The sequence below is a fragment of the Vulpes lagopus genome, chromosome 2, assembly GCF_018345385.1.
Source record: "Vulpes lagopus strain Blue_001 chromosome 2, ASM1834538v1, whole genome shotgun sequence".
Lineage (NCBI taxonomy): Eukaryota > Metazoa > Chordata > Mammalia > Carnivora > Canidae > Vulpes > Vulpes lagopus.
The window spans coordinates 167782108-167802750 of NC_054825.1; the positions used below are offsets into that span (position 1 = coordinate 167782108).

Genomic DNA, 20643 nt, shown 5'->3' on the forward strand with positions numbered 1-20643 from the left:
CTAAAAATTATGAAAAAAGTAAACAAATTAAGGTAGCCAAAATATTTTGAAAAGAGTGGAATTGGAAAACTCATACCATCTCATCTCAAAACGTATTATACAAGGCTACATATTGGTAAAATGATAGACACACAGATTAATGGAACTACGCAGAGGCCAGAGAAAGACCAACACATATATGATCAATAGATTTTCCATAAGGGCCAACAGAAATTTGATGTGAAAAGGATAATTCACTGGATGCTTACAGGCCAAAAGAAATGGCCTTTGACCTTACACTTTAGAAGACAAACTCACATGGATCATAGATCTAAATGTAAAGCCTGAAACCATAAAACTTTCAGATAAAAAAGGAGGGGAAAAATCTTTGTGACCTTGGATTAGGTAGAGTTCTTAGATACGAAACCAAAAGCACAATCCATGGAAAATGAAAACTGAACTTTGTCAAAAACAAAATTTCTGCTCTATGAAAAATACTGAGAATGGGATTAAAAATACAAAATACACAGAGATAAAATATTTGCAAAACATGTAACTGACAAAGGACATATGTCCAGAACATATAAACTCCCAAAAAACAAGAACAAGACAACAGTTCCCCAAAGAAAACAGATATACACTTAAGACACATTCAGATATAAAAGAATATAAAAGATACTCTACATAGTTTTAGGGACATGCAAATTAAAACCAAAGTGAGGTGCCACTATATACCTACTAAAATGGTAAAAACAAAACAAAACCCTGACATGCATTGATGGTGGGAATGCAAACTGGTATAACCTTTTAGGGTTGTTAGCTTTCCATACAGTTAAACATACTATACAATCCTACTCTTCAGTGTTTACCAAGACAAAGAAACTTGTGTTGGCACACAGACCTGTATGTAAATATTTATCACTGTTTTCTTCATGATCACTAACAACTGGAAACTCAAATATCCTTGAATTCATAAATAAATAAACCAAACTTAGTATGTCCATACTAGAATACCAATCAGCAATAAAATGACTATGATCTACACATCAAGACTGATGAATCTCAGAAGCATAAAGTGAAAGAAGCCAGGCTCCAAGGATTATACACTGTGTGATTCCATTTTAGGACATTCTGGACAACTATGCAGACAGAAAACAGGTAGATGGTTGCCAAAGGCAGGGAGAGGTGACAAGGAGAGGGGTTGACTATGAGACTAGGAAGGAATTTCAAGGCAAGGGATCCTGGAAGTGTAAAACGTCTTGATTATGGTGGTAATAATACAATAGTAAGCATTTGCCAAAACACAGAATGATACGAGTCGATTTTAGTGTATACAAACTATTCCTTAATAATACTTTTACAAAGAACGGTAGATTGTAGACTTTGCATAGATGCCTTGTATCTCACTGAGGAATTTTTAGCATGAATGGATACTGAATTTTGTGTTTTACTTTCCCTCAACCTACTAAAATGATCATATATTTTGATCAAAAGAATCCAGACATAAAAGAACGCATACTGAACCCACATGAAGCTCAAGAAAACAGACTTAACTAATATGAGGTATAGCAATCATACTTGTTGCCACTGGAGGTGGGAATAACTAGAAATGTACACAAGGAAACATTCTGGTTTAATAGAAATATTGTATATATCGATCTTGGTGATGATTACATAAGTGTATACATTTGTCAAAATTCATGAAGCTATAAGCTTGAGATTTACATGTGTTACTGTCTGCAAATTATACCTCAATAAAGTATTAGCATACAAAAGTGCTGGTCGCAACCCCCTGAAGTGATTTTTGGACCTACTGGCAGGTTGATAAACACTTGTTCACAGACCTGCAGGGTTGGGAAAATGAGTCTATGTGTCTAACTTAAATGTCCTCCAAGCCTTGCAGAATTCGTCGTTTAAGTACATTTCATAGAAGTTCTTAGAGAACTGAATAAAAATTTCAAACATGACCGTTCTCCTTTTCATTCATTTAACATTATTAAATACCTATCATGTGTTAGGCACTAAGAAGACTGAATAGATATGGCAGTTAACAAATCTCTATTCTCTTGGAGCTTGTATTCTAACGGAAGAAATCCTGGCACTTCCAGCTCAGCCCTTCAGTGAATTTCAGATCAGATCTGTCCTTCCTAAGCCTCTCCTCTTGTGTAGTATCTGCTAAATGTCAAGGTTCTGAATGAAGTCCTTATGTCGCCACTCTCATGAGGCTTCCCTGCTGTGTGGCCACTCAACCACTGTTGACATGTCAAGCCCTGGCTAAATACTGACTCTTTTATAAGCCAATGCTTTGTCTTCTAGGACAGGTCTGATCATTGGGCTGTTTCAGCACCCATTTGAGGTATTAGAACATATAATTTTATGGAGCTTCTTTCCTATGTGAATTCTCCAGGGAGAGAAAGTCCTTATCACCCTCATCATCGGCATGTACTCGCTGGTGAATTATAAGACTTGAGCTCCAACTGAAGCCCTTCCCACACTCCTCACATTTGTATGGTTTTTCTCCAGTGTGAACTCTCTGATGGGCTTGAAGGTAGGAGCTCCAACTGAAGACCTTCCCACACTCCTCACATTTGTACGGTTTCTCTCCAGTGTGGACCCTCTGGTGGGCCTGAAGATAGGATCTCTGTCTGAAACGCTTACCACACACATCACACCGGTATGGCTTCTCTCCTGTGTGGACTCCACGATGAGCCAGAAAATTTGAAGCCCGACAGAATCCTTTCCCACACTCCTCACATTGGTATGGTTTCTCCCCAGTGTGGCACCTCTGATGGGCTTGAAGCTGTGAACCCACACTGAAGCCCTTCCCACACTCTGCACACTGATATGGTTTCTCTCCTGTGTGGACTCTCTGATGCACCTGAAGACTCGAGAACTGACTGAAGGCCTTACCACACTTCTCGCATTTATAGGGTTTCTCTCCGGTGTGGATTCTACAATGAACGTTGAGGTCTGAACTCCGGCTGAAGCCCTTCCCACATGTACCACATTTGTATGGTTTTTCTCCGGTGTGGCCTCTTTGATGGGCCAGAAGATTTGAGGCTTGACTGAAGCCTTTCCCACATTCCTCACATTTATAGGGTTTCTCTCCTGTGTGGACTCTAAAATGAATGTTAAAATCTGAGCTACGACTAAAGCCCTTTCCACATGCATCACACTGATATGGTTTCTCTCCAGTGTGGCCTCTCTGATGGTCCAGAAGATTTGAGGCCCGACAGAAGCCCTTCCCACACTCCTCACATTTGTAAGGTTTCTCTCCAGTGTGGCTTACCTGATGTGCCTGAAGGTGTGAACCTACACTGAAGCCTTTTCCACACTCTTCACATTTATAGGGTTTCTCTCCTGTGTGGATTCTACAATGAATGTTAAGGTGTGAGCTATAACTAAAGCCCTTGCCACATGCCTCACATTTGTATGGTTTCTCTCCAGTGTGGATTCGCTGATGAGCCTGCAGTCGTGAACGCCAACTGAAGCCCTTCCCACACTCTTCACATCTATAAGGCTTCTTTCCCATGTGGACTCTCTGGTGGACTTGAAGATATGAACTCTGACTGAAGCTCAGTCCACACTCCTCACATTTATAAGGTTTCTCTAATGTGTGGACTATTGGAGAAGCTTGACAATGTGAGCTTTTCCTGACGTTCTTCCCACATTCCTCATATTTCTGTGGATTCTCTCCAGTGGGGACTCTCTGATGATGGTGAAGATACAACCGCTGTCTGAAACCCTTACACGATATATCATACTTATATGATTTCTCTCTGCTATGGACCTTCTGATGGGCTTGGAGGCTTGAAAGCCGACGGAAGGTGTTTTCACATTTTTCACATTTATAGGGCTTCTCTCCTACATGGGCTGTCTGGTTAGTTTGAAGACGAGAGTGATGAATGAAACCTTTCTCACACTCCTCCCCCTGGTAAGGTTTTCCTCCCCTGTGGTCTTTGTGAACTTGAAGATGTAAATTCTGATTAAAGCCTTTACCCAACTCCTCATCTTTATAGAGGGCATCACCTTGTTTCTCCAACTGACAGCCATTTCCTTGAATATTTACCATGGGATCTTGGCACAGGGTTAACTCCTTTGTAACCTGTTGCCAGATTTGGGAGCAAAACAGCTCTTCATGTGGCAGGTACTTTAATCCAATTTCCTGAAGAGTCTCCGTGTCATTTAGATTTTTGTCTCCTAAAATGATAAAGAGAATTTAGAGATAAGGCATGTAAACACTTTGTTTAGAGATGTTAAGGCTAGAAACTTAGGCCCAGACCCTAAGGTTTATCTTGAATCAGGAGAAGATTCCATTTTACTCCATCATCAAAAACCAAGAGGCAGTCCACCCAGCTCCCATTCACTACATGTTAATGAGATCCATTTAGAATCATACTAAATTTTACATGTGAGGAGCAGGTGGGTGCAGATCAAGAAAAATACTTCCTAGGGAGTCTTTACCAAGAAGAAGCTGCCCCTACTAAAAGCCTTGTCTTCTTTGCTAAGCAGGTGTCTGATAAATACTTTCCACAATTCTGCCTATTGGATGCACATCTGACCCAATGCTCAAAATGTCTAGTAAGACCCTTATAGACAGATGATCAGAAGGTGTCCCCAGGCAATGCTGAAAACCTTTGTTTGAAACTATTTCATTGGAAGTTTATTCCATGTTAGAAGCCTTGAAGAACTAGGTTGGCTGGAAAGAGACATGTTTTTGGGAGAACACATCATATCACCTAGGTGCCTAAAATTCAGAGTATAAGCAGGGAGTGGTCTTTCACCTCTTACTGGGAAATAGTCTTCAGGATGGCAATGTCAGAAAAGGTTTATAGTACAATAAATTATTCTAAAACCTCACAGCAATAAAGTTCCACCCAGGTGGAACCAGATGTGCCCTAGATGTGTTTTTTTTTTTTCTGGATACATACCTACATTTATCCAAAAGCACCTAATAAATTAGAATTAGATTAGAGAATCATGAGGAGCGGGTGCTGTTCTAGTCTATGCCTTCATCACACTTCTGTTTATCACTCATTAAATATGTCCATAACTAATGGAAAAAAGTCCATGGGGATCCCTGGGTGGCGCAGCGGTTTGGCGCCTGCCTTTGGCCCAGGGCGCGATCCTGGAGACCCGGGATCGAGTCCCACATCAGGCTCCCGGTGCATGGAGCCTGCTTCTCCCTCTGCCTGTGTCTCTGCCTCTCTCTCTTTCTCTCTGTATGACTATCATAAATAAATAAAATTAAAAAAAAAAAAAATTCCTTAAAAAAAAAAAAAAAAAAAAAAGTCCATGTAAACCATGATTATCTCATTCAGTCAGCCAACAAGTATTTACAGCATGTCTGTCCTCTGCCAAGTCTATTCTATACACTAAAGATAAAGCAATAAAAAAAACAGAATTTTGGGGCACCTGAGTGGCTCAATAGTTGAACGTCTGCCTTTGGGTCAGGTTGTGATACCAGGGTCCCAGGATCAAGCTCCACAGTGGGCTTCCTGCAGGGAGTCTGCTTCTCCCTCTGCCTATGTCTCTGCCTGTCTCTGTGTGTCTCATGAATAAATAAAAATCTTTAAAAAAAAGAAAAAGAAAATGAAAACAACTTCTTCCCCCTTGATAATTATATTCTAGTGGGAATATAGTGAGATAAACAAAAATATATGTTAACATGGTTAAGTAGTGATGAATGCCTAGACACCAAGTAGTGATGAATGCCTAGACACCACTTGGGCAGGGTAAGGAAAGGAGAACGGGGGAAGAAGAAAAGGGGTCATGAACAGAGTGGTCATGGGAGGTCTTTCTTATGATGTTATGATTTGAGAAGAAACCTACATGAAGTAAAGGAGGGGCCGAGAGGATGACAGAGAGAAAGAGCACTCATGACAGAAGGAAGAACAAGTAGAGGGTGATGAGGCAGGGCCATGGGTGGCAAGCAGAGTGGCAAAACTGGATGGGACAGACTGACATGGGGGCAAGTGACAAGTCACATGTGCAGAAGGGTGGAGAAATAGCAAGGAGCAGGCAGGTGGGACATCAGGAGCCACTTGAAGTATGTGGCTTTTACTCTCAGGCAGATAAGAAGCTACCGGAGATGGAAACAGAGGACAAGATCTAACACACATAAAAAAGAATCACTTTGAATGGAGAACAACTGTAAAAGTAGCAAATGCAGAGAGGGAGAGGGTGGAAAAGTGCTGCAGGATTCACAGGTGAGACACTGAGTGGCGAGGCAGAGTGATGGAGGAACCAGAAGCATGGCCGATGCAGCCGCCTGGCTCTCACCTGAGGCGCTGGGACCCCAGGCTGCCGTCTTCACCATCCGAAGCTTTTCTCCCCTCTCTAACTGGAGCATTACATCTGGCGTGAAGGGCTGATGCCCTGTCAAAAGGCAAGGACACACATTTAAAATTACTAAAAATTACTAAAATAACTAACCTAAAAATGTGGTTCTCACCACAGCATCTTTAGGACATCAAAACTAGTGACTTCCAAATAGCCCATCAGAGGACTACGTTTTATGCAAAAATCCAGGATATAGAGACATAAGTGTAAATCATTGGAAAAAAAAAATCATTGAAAAAAAAAAAAGGTCTGTTTCTTTCAGACTCTTTCTACTATTTCCCACATGATTTTTAGCAACAGGCTGTAGTTTCTGCCACAATGTGCAGTTATTGCCAAGGGCTCTGATTATTTTCTACTCTATTTTATTTCATTACACAAAGCTGGTACAAGGAGCACCTGGGTGGCTCAATCATTTAAGCACCCAACTCTTGATTTCAGCTCAGGTTATGATCTCAGGGTCATGAGATTGAGCCCTGTGTGCTGAGCATGGAGTCTGCTTGGGATTCTCTCTCTGCCTCTCCCTCTGCTCCTTTCCCCGCTTGTGAGTTCTCATTCTCTCTCAAAAATAAAAAATAAAATGTTGGTGTAATGCTCTAAATGTGTGTCATTACCCACTAATTAGAGATGACCACAACTTAAGAAAGGCCAAAAAGGGCACCTGGGTGGCTCAGTTGGTTAGGCATCTGTTCTCAGTTCAGATCATAATCTCAGGGTCCTGGGATGGAGCCCTGTATTAGGCTCTGTGCTCAGTGAGGAGTATGCCTACTTCTCTCCTGCCTCTGCTCCTCCCGATTTGTGCTTCTCTCTCTCCCCCTCTGTCTCAAATAAATAAATAAATTTTTTTAAAAGAGAGAGAGAGAAAGGCCAAAAATGCATACAGAGGTGGTCATAGTGTCAATTTATGGCTCATTTACAAAACACACTAACGAAGAGAGAAAGACCAGAAAAAATGCCATCCAATTCAAGAGCTCCAAAGCCCCACACATCCAAAGATACAATAAACACCACAGGGTAAAGTTCACAGAGCGCCTGTCCTCACCCACAGAGAGCAGGTTCCTGAAGTTCTCAAGCATCACATCTCCATACAGCTTCCTCTGGGCAGGGTCCAGCAGCCCCAGCTCCTCCTCCGTGAAGATCACGGCCACGTCCTTGAACGTCACCATCTCCTGTAACACCAAGAACATGCAACCTCAGTCTTGTACCTGGTGGCCACTGGGAGAAAGAGCACCGAGAAAACTGAAAAGGATGTATATAGGAAGTAGTTCCTGAGTCTAAGAGACCAAAGTCAATTTTACTACAATAAAAATAAACATTTCAAATAATACATACCATATCACGTTAGATTTTTTCTTTCCAAAATAAATACCAAAAAGAACAACTTTTAAATAAATATTAGTTTCCTGTCTTAATTATTTTCTTAGAATAACTTCCAAGAAGGAAAAATGGCAATATCAAATATGCCACTTCAAAATTACTATGTAGAATGGCAGGTTTCCTTTTCAACTTTTTCTATATTTTATCCCTCCCCCAAGAGAATATAAGGAGTAGCCCTGATTCTCTACACCATATACAACACTGAATATAACCAGTGGTTTTAAGTCCTAGGTAATCTGAAAAAGCAACTTATTTTTCATTTTGTACTTGCTTGATAATTAACAAGCTATCATATTTTCATATATCATATTATCTACTCGCCATCTTTATTTCTTTTGTATGTTGCCAGTCAATATTCTTTGCTTATATTCTACTTGGGGGTTTATTTTATGACTCTAAAAATTCTGTTAGAGACTTTGAGCTGTTTTTTAAAATATTATTTAAGTGTTGCCACCTACATTTTGCTATTGTTCTTATATAGCTTTGTGTACATCATGGTTTCTCAACCTTGACACTACTCACATGGAGGTTAACTGTTTTGTGGGGGGGGGTAGGGGGGGGTAAGGGCTGTCCCATGCACTGTAGGATGTTTAGCAGTATCCGCGGCTTCTATGTGCTAGATGCTGAAGCCTCCCTCAAGTTGTGACACCAGAAAGGTTTCCAGACATTACCTAGGGACAAAATTTGCCCATGCTTAAGAATTGCTGATGTACGGGGGACCTGTGTGGCTCAAAGGTTGAATATCTGTCTTCGACTCAGGGTGTGATCCCAGAGTCCTGGGATCAAGTCCCACACTGAGCTCCCTAGAGGGAGCCTGCTTCTCCCTCTGCCTATTTCTCTTCCCTCTGTCTGTGTCTCTCATGAATAAACAAAGTCTTTAAAAAAATAATTGCTGGTGTACAATACAGTCATAATTTTTCATATGGAAATTGTGTGTTCCTCACTGGAGCCCTGCACAGCCAGGTGCCCTAAATGAGCAACAGAGATCATAAAGAAGGTGTTACTGAAGGGCGACCAACAAGAGGAAGTGTAGTCTGCGATGTCTTCCATGTACTATAGCAGCCAAGCACAGAGAAAGGGCTAAGTCCCTGAGAAAAATTATTTTCCCTCACCTCCCTCTTTATCTAAGTAAAACTCCTAGGAGACTTTTTGGATCAGTTTACCCTTTGGAGTTTTCTAACATGCTATAATCCTGTTTCTTTGTAGTTAACATGCAGGGATGACCAAGGACTGCCTCTTAAGGTTGATGGGAAACCAAAGGCAGTAAGAAAAGCATCAGTATGTCTTCCTGAACTACTAGGCTTTTAAAATTAAGAACATTATTACTTTGATAAAAATAAATCAATATGTAAATTAAAAATATAAATCAGGGGCGCCTGGGCGGTTCAGCCGGTTAAGTGTCTGCCTTTCACTCAGGTCATGATTTCAGTGTCCTGGGATCCAGTCCCACATCGGGCTCCCTGCTCAGTGGGGAGTCTGCTTCTTCCTCTCCCTCTGCCTCTCATGTTCACTCTCTTGCTCTCTCCCTCTTGCTCCCTCCAATAAATAAAATCTTTAAATAAATAAATAAATATCCGTAAATAACACACACATGATAGGACTGAGACATAGGTTAGAAAGAATCTAGCTTTGGGGGTGCCTGGGTGGCTCAGTCAATTAAGCATCTGACTCTTGGCTGTGGCTCAGATCATGATCTCAGGGTCGTGAGATTGAGCCCTGTGTCTGGCTCCCCACTCACTGTAGCATCTGCTTGAGATTCTCTTTCTCCCTCTTCCTCTGCCCCTCCTGCTCTTTCTAAAATAAATAAATATTTTTTTAAAAGACTCTAGTTTTCTTATGGGAAAATATGAACGAATATTCTCTCTCTGTGATACATCTACTATACCTGATGGCATTATGCCATATCAGAGTGTTCTATGTACAAAATCCCCAAGATACTGCATATCAAGTGTACTTTTTTTATTTCGATTCCTAAAACATTAAGAACAAAGAATAGCAAACTCCTCCAAATTCCTTTTTAAGGAAAATGGTTGTTAGGAAAACTGTTAGTAAAATATATTTTTAAAATTATGTCAAAAACAGAATTTGTTACTATTTCACTTTCCTGGTTTTATTTTTTTCTTCACTATTTTTTAATTTAAATTCAATTAGCTAACATACGGTAGTACAACATTAGGTTCAGATGCAGTGTTAAATAATTTATCAGTTGCGTATAATACCCAGTGCTTACTAGCCATTAAGGAGGGCACATGATGTGATGAGTGATGGTTTTATTATTTGTTTTTTTAAGATAATATTTATTCGTGAGAGACACAGAGAGAGAGGCAAGAACCAAGCAGAGGGAGAAGCAGGCTCCCTATGGGGAGCCCGATGTAGCACTTGATCCCAGGACCCCAGGATCATGACCTGAGCCAAAGGGAGACCCTCAACCACTGAGCCACCCAGGCATCCTGGGTTTTATTATTTTTTAAGCTTTTATTTAAACTCCAGTTAGTTAAAATACAGTGTAATATTAATTTCAAGTGTACTATATAGTGATTCAACATTTCCTTGCAACACCTGGTGCTTGTTACAACAATGTTCAACACAGTAAAAATTCTAAATTACCTAAATGTCTACGAATGGGGCAAAAGTTAGACACATCCATAGAGTACATCAATTCAAGGGAATATGATGTAGCCATTAAATATGTAGGGAATAGAATATCAATTAATTAGGAAAGGCATAATTTGAAAATTTTAACCAGATTTTATTTTTTTAATGTTCTTTATTTATTTATTCATGAGATACACAGAGAGAGGGAGAGAGAGGCAGAGACACAGGCAGAGGGAGAAGCAGGCTCCATGCAGGGAGCCCGACGCGGGACTCGATCCCAGGTCTCCAGGATCACGCCCTGGGCCAAAGGCAGGAGCTAAATCGCTGAGCCACCCAGGGATCCCCTGAAAATTTTAACTATAGAACTATTACAAATATATAGTTATGAATGCATATGAAGGAAAGAATGTGGGAAAATGAAAACTTTTTATAATAAGGAAAACAATAGTAAAGTGGGAGGAGGTTTGTCGTAACTGCTATTCACTTTTCTCCTCTATTTTATTTATGAAACTATAAAAGGTGATAAAATAAAATAACAATAATTAAACTACACTAAAATAAAAAGTCGTGATCCTCTGGTAACAGAAGAGTTTTGAAATGCTTACTATTCTGTTTAATCATTTTCAAGAATGCATCTAGTCACTGAGAAATGAAACAACGGTTTAAAATCTGGAAAGGAAGCCCAACTCACCTTGAATTTGGTCATTCTGTTCTTCTCCTTCCAGGGAAGGGCTGAGTCCTGAGAAGGTACGAAAGGGGAAGGAGAAAAGAAAGCGATCAGAGTAGAGCCAAGACTGTTGTTAACCCGTTATGGCTAACGTATACTCATTACCCGTATTTCATGCTTTACACAAAATATCAATGGTGCCCTTTTCATGGGGCTTGATGAGCAGAGCATGGGGTGGATTCCTGAGACCACTGACCCCTTCAGCGGAGAGCCTCTACACAGTGAACGACCTGCCCAACTACATATGGTGGTTCTAACTCAAGTTCTCCTTGTTGCTTTTAGGGTAGGAATCTGATTCTAGGGAGGGTTAACATACAAAGTACCCGGGTTGAAAGAGTAATCTCTAGGGCCAAATGTTTTAGGTCTATGGTACTGCTGCTTATTTGTTGTGAAATCTTCTGACAAATTGTTGATATTTCTGTGTCTCAGGGACACATAAGTGGCGCAGCAGTTGAGTGTCTGCTTTTGGCTCAGGGCGTGAATCCAGGGTCCAGGTTTGAGTCCCACACTGGGCTCCTTGCAGGGAGCCTGCTTCTCCCTCTACCTATGTCTCTGCCTCTTTCTCTGCGTCTCTTACGAATAAATAAATAAAATCTTTAAAAATCTCCATGCCTCAATTCTTTCATCTGTAGAAATGGAGGGATTAGCAATGTCTACTTCATAGGATGGTTTTCAGAATGAAATCAGAAGGCAGAGAGCACACAGAACACTTTCAGGATATCTTATTTCTTAGTAGCTGTAGAAAAGCACATAATATTCACTAACATAAAACCTGTCCTCATAAATGTTTTTTTTTCATAAAATGGTTTTTATCTATGAAGGCTTTAGAGACCATCACTCCATCATATGAAAATCACCTTTAACTTCTGAAATATGTTATTCTCTCTGGTCTGTCATACTGAACGTGATGCCTTTGCAGTAATATTTAAGGTTACAAGGATGACTTGTTTTCATGTGTAAAATAAACATAAAATTTACCCTTTTAACCATTTGTAAGTGTACAGTTCATTACACTTAAGTGCATTCCTACTGCTGTGCGATCATCACTACCATCCATCTCCAGAACTTTTTCGCCATCCCCAACTAAAACTCTATACCCATAAAACAACAGCTCCCCATAACTCTTCTCCTCAGCCCCCAATAGTCAATATTCTACTTTCTCTCTCTGTCAATTTAACTATACGGACAACTGTGGGTTTTGTCATTGTTGTTGTTTTTCACAGGCAACTGTTTTTTTAAAAGATATATAATCTTGCCCAAACTACTCTGTTAACAGCAGGGCATTGAAAAGACTCTATCATGAAGATGAAGAAAAATTAATAAAAACCTGTGATGCGGCCAGATTTATTTACCCGTAAGTTGGGTAATCAGTTTTTCATTCAGACTAACAAGCTACAGTAATCATAGGAAGTGATTAAAAACAACAAAAACAGCAACACAGTTGGCATTCAGTGAGCACCAAGTATGTGTCAGGGGCCTCACAAAGCACAGGGCACACAGTTTCCAGAAGGTCCTGCCCACTTACTTGTGAAGAAGCTACTGTGGTATTAGTTGTGTGACTCTGATCCAATCACCTACACCTCTGTTCTCAGCTATAACAAGGAGATAATGACAGAATTTCAGTCATAGGATTACTGTGGGGGAATAAATGAGCTAATCCATGCAATGCCCCGGCACTATACCTGGCATTTGTAGGAAGTTCTCAATCAATGATGATGAGGACTGTTGTTCCTATTTAAGAGATGAGGAAGCTGGGACTTGGTGAGGTCACGACACATGGGTGGAATTGGAATCCAGCTCTCACACTGGAATCGGTATTCTAGATCTTGCCTCTCTGTTGCTTCTAAAGACACAAATATGCAGATGGGACTCTGGGGTCTCAGAGAAGGAGAAACAAGAGCTGAGGACCAGGAATGATAGACACAGAACCAGGGAGAGAACTCTAAAGCCAAAGGATCTGCTTCAGGGAGAAAAGAATAGAATTGTGAAGGGTGTAGGCTCTGGAATCAGACCACCAGGTTGTGAATCCTGGCATTCCCAACTTGCTAATACTTTGTGTCTAATTCCAATATATAAATTGGGAGATAATAATGAGAATGACAACAATAATATTACCAACCTCAGGGGAAGGGTAGTAGGTCTAAGTGACTGTATGTCAAACATGTAGGACAATGTCCAGCAGCTTAAATATTCAATACAAGTTACCTGTATGGCTGCTTTACAAGGAATAGCCAAGGAACCCTTTCCTCGGGGTGGCTGCAGCTGCATATTGCTTGACAAGTTGAGTGTGGGCAAGATTCCAGAGACCACACTCCCTCCAGCTGAAAGCCCTGGGCAGTGAGCGACCTGCCCAACCACACTGGTGGCCTGAATACATGTTCTCCTTGTTGCTCTCATACTAGGATTCTGATTCTCAGGAGGGTAGAAACAATACAATACTCAGGCTAAGGGATTATTGTTGGTTAATTGTTGGTTAATTTATTACTTATTAGTTCATTACTATTAGTTATTTCTCCATCTTTAGATAAAAGAACCCTCATATTGAAAAGGGCAATGGAAAGCTTCCCAATCTTGGAAGAAATACTCTTTTGGGATTTATGATTCATTTTTTTCTGACTCTTATTTATCCTATGATTTCTGCTCAGTAAGAGTGTTCTGCAGGGAGAGCTCTTCATCACCTCTGGAGAAAGGGGGGATAATTGGTAAATCAATCTTGTAATTAATACTACTCAGCTTTATATCTCAAGCACCTGAAACAGTATGTTGTGTAACAGAAACTGCTCAGGAGACACCCAAGCAGTGTCAGTGTCTTGATGAATTAACCTACCCTGCAGATATTTTCAGACAGACTAAAAACTTGAGGTTTTCAGGCACCTGGGTGGCTCAGCGGTTGAGAGTCTGCCTTTGGCTCAGGTTGCGATCCCGGGGTCCTAGGATCAAATCCCTGCATCAGGCTCCCCACAGGGAGCTTGCTTCTTCCTCTGGCTATGTCTCTGCCTCTCTGAGTCATTCATGAATAAATAAATAAAATCTTTAAAATATATATATTTCTTATTTAACCCCATATATCCAAAATAATACCAATTCAACCTGCAATCAACATAAAAATTACTGAGAGATGTTACATTCCTTTTTGTCATACTAGTCTTTGAAATCCATTGTGTGTCTTACACTCACAGTACATCTCAATTAGCACTAGCCATATTTCAAGTGCTCATTTGTCACATGTGCCTGATGGCTACCATATTGGATAGTGATGACTTGAACCTTTTTAAAGCAATAGAGACCATACAACCACACCTCAGAGACTCTCTGGGTTCAAAGGACAGCAAATCAGCCTTAGTTCTACATTTAACCAATGGCTATTACTGAAACTATTAATTTTTCAACTGAATGATAGAATTGAAGCAGTGAAAACAGCAGGCAGGTGAAACAAAAAAGAATACCTTAAAATCTTCTGCTGTTTTAATAACTTGCTACATTTTTCCTGTCTCATAGCCACCCATAACAGGAAAAGGACAACTTTAGTCTATAATACATAGATGATTAACAACGTGCCAGGCACTATCTCATGCACTCTATTTTTAAAAAAGATTTTATTTATTTATTTGAGACAGAGTGAGAGAGAGAACACGAGAGGGGTGAGGGGCAGAGGGAGAAGCAGGTTCCCCACTGAGTAGGAAGCCCAACTCAGGGCCCGATCCCAGGACCCCAGGATTATCACGCAAGCTGAAGGCAAAGGCTTAACAGACTGAGTCACCCAGGCAGCCCTACTTCAAGCACTTTATATAGCATATCTCTTAAAAAAAAAAAAAAAGATTTTATTTATTTATTCATGAGAGACAGAGGCAGAGAGAAAGGCAGAGACACCGGCAGAGGAAGAAGCAGGGTCCACGCAGGGACCCCGACGTGGGACTTGATTCTGGATCTCCAGGATCACACCCTGGGCCAAAGGCGGCGCTAAACCGCTGAGCCACCTGGGCTGCCCCATAGCACATCTTTTAATCTTCATAAAAATTTTAGGAGGTAGGTACTGAGAGCCCTACCTGGACAGGTAGGAAAACTGAAGAACAGACAAGTTAAATAATTTGCCCAAGGTCATCCAGTGGAAGAGTGCTAGAGCCAGGTTTCAAATGCTCAAGTTCAATCCTGTTCTGCACCCCGCTAACTGTGCCAACAGTCATTTGTCTCTGCCGGTCTTTCTTTTTTTTTCTTTTAAAGAAAAGAAGAGAGAGAGGCAGAGACATAGGCAGAGGAAGAAGCAGGCTCCTGTGGGGAGCCTGATACGGGGATTGGATCCTAGGACCCTGGGATCAGACCTGAGCCAAAGGCAGATGTTCAACCACAGAGCCACCCAGGCGCCCCTGTCTCTTCCTTATTTTTATTTTATTTTATTTTTAAAAATATTTTATTTATTTATTCATAAGAGACACACAGAGAGAGGCAGAGACACATGCGAGGGAGAAGCAGACTCCCTGTGGGGAGCCTAATGCAGGGATTGGATCCTGGGATCAGACCTAAGCCAAAGGCAGATGCTCAACCACAGAGACACCCAGGCACCCCTATCTCTTCCTTTTTAAAAGGCGAACAATAATAGCATTGTTATGAAAAATAAATATATGAGTACATGTAAAGCATTGGAACTTCTCCAGGTTGTTAGAGGTGCCCAACAAGTTAGCTCTTCTCATCATTCCCATTATGACCTCCATGCAATAAGCAAAAAAATGAAACATCAGCATCAACTTGTTTTTATGGAGATTTGTTTTAGATCATGACATATTATGCGTAATTGTACATCAACCTCTGAATACTCTGAAAACATTGGTATAATCTGCAGTCCACCACATGTGAGATAAAAGACAATGAATGTAGATGTTATCTTCTTTTTTTTTTTTTTTAAGATTTTATTTATTCATAGAAACACAGAGAGAGAATGAGAGGCAGAGACACAGGCAGAGGGAGAAGCAGGCTCCATGCAGAGAGCCCGACATGGGACTCGATCCAGGGTCTCCAGGATCACGCCCTGGGCTGCAGGCGGCGCTAAACCGCTGCGCCACTGGGGCTGCCCTAGATGTTATCTTCTATTAGAATTATCTATTTTGCTCCCTCATCCCAGGCTGTGGCTCCCTTTTGGAGAGCTACACGAATCCCACTTACTGAATAACTCTTCTTGGCCAACCCCTTGGTTGCTGCTAGGCACTCTAAAAAGAATATGATGAGGTCCAGGAAACAGTGGTCCCTGCAGCCAACAGGAGAGACAAAAGAAATCAGTTATATGCCAGTGGCAAGAGCAACTCCAAAGGAGGAAAGACAATCCATCATCTTGCCTAATTGCAACTCTTTCTAACTTTCTCCTATGAGTAACATTCTTCTAGTTCCCAAGAGTGAAAACCTTAGAGTTGCTGCCAACATCTCTGTGATGGACTGAATTATGACCCCCCTAAAACTTTTATGTTGAAGTTCTAAACCCCAGTTCCTCGACTGTGATTATATTTGGACACAGGGCATTTAAAGAGGTGATTAACTTAAAATAAGTTCTTTAGGGTGGGCCCTAAGCCAATCTGATTGATGTCTAGCGAGAGGAAATCTAGACACCCAAGGATTAGGGTATTTTGTTACACTAGTCCTGACATATTAACACAATCTCCTTTCCACTGGTTTTCACAGATAAACAACTTGTGATAGTTTTTCAGTCCCACCAACTCAACATCTTGGGTTTGCTTTAAAATAGTCAAGGAGAAGGGCACCTGCATGGCTAAGTTAGCTAAGTGTCTGCCATTGGCTCAAGTCATGATCCTGGGATAGAGCTCCACATGGGCTGCCTGCCCTTCCTTCTCCCTCTCCCTCTGCCCCTCCCTCTCATTTATTCCTGCTCTCTCATGTGCTCTCACATGCTCTCTCAAATAAATTAAAATAAAATAAAAATACTCAAGGATAGGGGCGCTTGGATGGCTCAGTCTGTTTAAGTGTTCAACTCTCGGTTTCTGCTCAGGTCACAATCTCAGGGTCCTGGGATCGAGTCCCATATCAGATCTGCACTTAGCATAGCATCTGCTAGAGAATCTCTCCCTCCCTCTACTCTGCCCCCTGCTGGTTCTCACTCCCTCTCTCTAAAATAAATAATAAATAAATAAAAGCTTTTAAAATAGGAGAAATAAATATATGGAGAGTAGAGAAGCAACAAAATTAGCAATGATTAAATCAGGGTGATTGTTACAAAGGAGTTCATTACATTTTATTTTAGATACGTATGGAAACTTCTACAGCAAAGAATTTAGGGAGGAACTATGAATATTGAGAGAAGAATGTCATAAAATAAATAAATACACATTTAAACCATCTATATTCTAGTATTAGCAGTTATTCTGAATGCTTTTTTTTATATATATTTCTGTATTTTCTGAATTCTCTACAATGAGTGTGTATATCTTCCATAATGGGAAGAGAATTATATTATCTGAAATAAAATAAAGAGAATGCTTCCAAAATTGTATAAAGAACTCCAGACTCATGAATCCTGCTTTCAAAATATTCTACAATAGGGGCACCTGGGTGGTTCAGTGGTTGAGCATCTGCCTTTGGCTCAGATTGTGATCCCAGGGTCCTGGGATGGAGCCCCGCATCAAGCTCTCCATGGGGAGTCTGCTTCTCCCTCTGTATATGTCTCTGCCTCTCTCTCTGTGTCTCTCATGAATAAATTAATAAAATCTTTAAAAAAACAAACTACTCTACAATAAAAATTCCAACCTACCTCCATAATTTGATCCCAAATCACTCCTCTGCAGCCAGTTTCCTATGGTTAAATATTTATACAGTTTATTTTTCTATTATGTTTCCTAATTCCAATTTGGGGACTTTAAACTTTGGGACCAGGGATACGCACACACATAAAGAACACACACCCTGGACTCAAATCCACTTCATCCACTAGCACTGTAACATAGAACATGTAACTTTTGCTCCTTTGCCTCCACCTGTAAAACAGAGGCGGTAACAGTATTCACCTCACAGGGCTTTGTGAAGACTAGAAATGTTCATTGTTATAAAACCCTCAGGACGATGCTTAGCACTCAAGGTTGTAAACATTACGACTATCACTCCTGCCCTGTACCTATTCTACATATTTCCCCAATTATTTAACATTTGCTAATGAATGAAATACCTCTACCACCGCAGAAAAGGAAGACAAAAGCCTAAGTACAGTCACAGTGGGGCTCTGCTGCCAGGAGCCCTCTTTCAGAAGTCAGGACAGGGGGCGCCCAGGCGGCTCAGTGGTTGAGCATCTTCTTTCAGCTCAGGTCCTGATCCCAGGGTCCTGGGATTAGTCCCACATCGGGCTCCCTATGGGGAGCCTGCTTCTCCCTCTGCCTGTGTCTCTGCCTCTCTCTCTGTGTCTCTTATGAATAAATAAATAAAATCTTAAAAAAAAAAAAAAAGGAATCAGGACAGGAGGAAGAAAGGAGTCTGAGATACTACAATCCTGTCTGTGGCCCTAGAAAAACCACAGAAGGTATCTATGGCTGATGCTCTCTTTCTCTAAAAAAAGAACCAGAAGTAGTCCAGGCACAGCCCCTTTCTGCACTGAGAATAGCCAGCGGTACTTGGAAGAGGCTGCAGAGAGGTAACTTTTCTGATGATGACACACGTCTCAACTGTCCTCAACATTTCACTTGTCCTATACCGTTAATTCCCAAGGCAAATGTATGCGGTAGGTAATATCCCTTTCCAGAAAAAGGAACTGAGGCACAGAAAGATTAAGTTGCAGAAGTGACGGCGCGTGTGGAAGGTGAGGGGACGGCAAGCTGGGCAGCAAGAGCCCCGAGACCCTCGACCTCCGCGGAGCCGGGTCCGCCTCCCGAACCGCTCCGAAGGACTCGGGCGAGGGGAAGGCAAGCGGCCGCCCCGTCCCTCAATCTCGCTGCCACCGGCCGAGACTTTCCCTCCCTGTCACCCAGGGCCCGGCGCGCCGGATCCCACGGCCAGACCAAAAACTTAAAAGAGGTCGCGGGGTCCCGGGGATCACTCACCTCCCAGAAAGAGACCGAAGGCCGCGATCTTAACCTTCCGCAGCGGAAATACCTCCGACTACGCGGGGCTCCTGGACTACATTTCCCAGCATCCCCCAGAGGACCCCGAGTCGCTGTCCCGCACCTCGAGACGGCCTGAATCCAATTTCCTGGAGTCCACGAAAGGAAAGGGGTTTGCATTCTTGTCGTCCGGGGGCCGAAATGCCTCCGAACACGCAGAGCACTGTATTATATTCTATTTCTTCAGCACAGCAAATAGATTTGCGCTCTCCGGTAGCGGAAGTGCCCCAATGCCTGAAAGCGACTGGACTACATGTCCCAGAATCCTCTGTATGCGTGAGCTTCCTGCCTACCTGCAATTTGCCTTTTGAATTAGCAGGTGGAGTCTAAATAAGCTCTTGGGTGCTGTGGAACTGGACTTGTCTTTTTTTTTTTTCTTTTCTTTTCTTTTCTTTTCTTTTCTTTCTTTCTTTCTTTTCTTTCTTTTCTTCTTTTTTCTCACGGCTGCCTTTCACATGCAACAAGGTTGGAAACAAAAATAAAAGGAAAATAATTACAAAGGCTGCTATGTGTTAGGTAAAAAAAAAAGAGAGAGAGAGAGAGATACCATAAAAGGGGCAGGCTGAGCTGCACTGAACAAGCCTACTTTATTACATGGACCTGACTTCACTTATGACCAAGAACCCATTAAAAAGGAGATATAACAAGGGACGCCTGGGTAGCTCAGTCAGTCGAGCATCTCACTCTTGGTTAGGATTCAGATCATTGTCTTGGAGTCTTGGGACCAGGCTGTGTGCTCAGCATGGAGTCAGCTTGAGATCCTCTCTCTTCCTTTAATTCTTCTCCTTCCCCTGCTCATGCACTTACTCTAAAAAAATTAAAACAATATAGTTTTTTTTTTTTTAAAAAAAGGATATGCAACCACCCAGCAGGATATAAAACAGAAGGAGCAAAATTCTCTGCTTTTCCTTGGCTATAGAAATTTTTTTCTTGCATTGACATGGGATTGGAGAAAATATAGAATAGGGTCCACCCTATACAATATTTTTTTAAAAAATCTTTGAGGGGCACCCAAGTGGCTTAGTTAAGTGTTTGCCTTTGGCTCAAGTCTCTCAGGGTCCTGAGATTAAGCCCCGCCTTAGGCTCCCTGCTCAGAAGGGAGTTGGCTTCTCTCCTTTCTTGGTCCAGCCCCCCTGCCCTCCCACCTTGGCTCAAATAATAAAATCTTTTTAAAAAATCTTCTTTGGGAATATTACTCAGCCATTAGAAAGGATGAATACTCACCATTTGCTTCTTCGTAGATAGAACTGGAGGGTATTATGCTGAATGAAGTCAGTCAATCGAAGAAGGACAATGAACATTATATGGCTTCATTCATTGGAGGAATATAAAAAATAGTGAAAGGGATTAAAGGGGAAAGGAAAGAAAATGAGTGGGAAATATCAGAGAGGGTGACAGAACATGAGAGACTCCTAACTCTGGGAAACGAACAAGGGGTGGTGGAAGGGGAGGTGGGGGGGTATGGGGTGACTGGGTGACGGGCACTGAGAGGGGCACTTGACGGGATGAGCACTGGGTGTTATATGTTGGCAAATAGAA

The 20643-nt window shown here is 41.5% G+C and overlaps 1 protein-coding gene across 4 annotated transcripts; it reads right to left on the bottom strand.

Moving 5' to 3' along the window:
* Positions 1–448: 448 nt before the first annotated feature.
* Positions 449–19228, bottom strand: ZNF45 (zinc finger protein 45). 4 transcript variants are annotated; one of them, XM_041743929.1, is made up of 7 exons: positions 19045–19084; positions 17769–17810; positions 16175–16256; positions 10982–11029; positions 7361–7487; positions 6262–6357; positions 450–4179 (listed from the first exon to the last, which is right to left on the bottom strand). In XM_041743929.1, the coding sequence occupies exons 4-7, from the start codon at positions 10994–10996 to the stop codon at positions 2354–2356; spliced, it is 2064 nt and encodes a 687-aa protein (XP_041599863.1). In that variant the 5' UTR covers positions 10997–11029; positions 16175–16256; positions 17769–17810; positions 19045–19084; the 3' UTR covers positions 450–2353. The 4 variants fall into 4 exon arrangements, with proteins under 4 accessions (XP_041599865.1, XP_041599863.1, XP_041599862.1 ...); XM_041743931.1 differs by lacking the exons at positions 16175–16256; positions 17769–17810; positions 19045–19084 and adding exons at positions 12543–12609; positions 12700–12860 and having other exon boundaries at positions 449–4179; XM_041743928.1 differs by lacking the exon at positions 17769–17810 and having other exon boundaries at positions 19045–19228.
* Positions 19229–20643: the final 1415 nt, after the last annotated feature.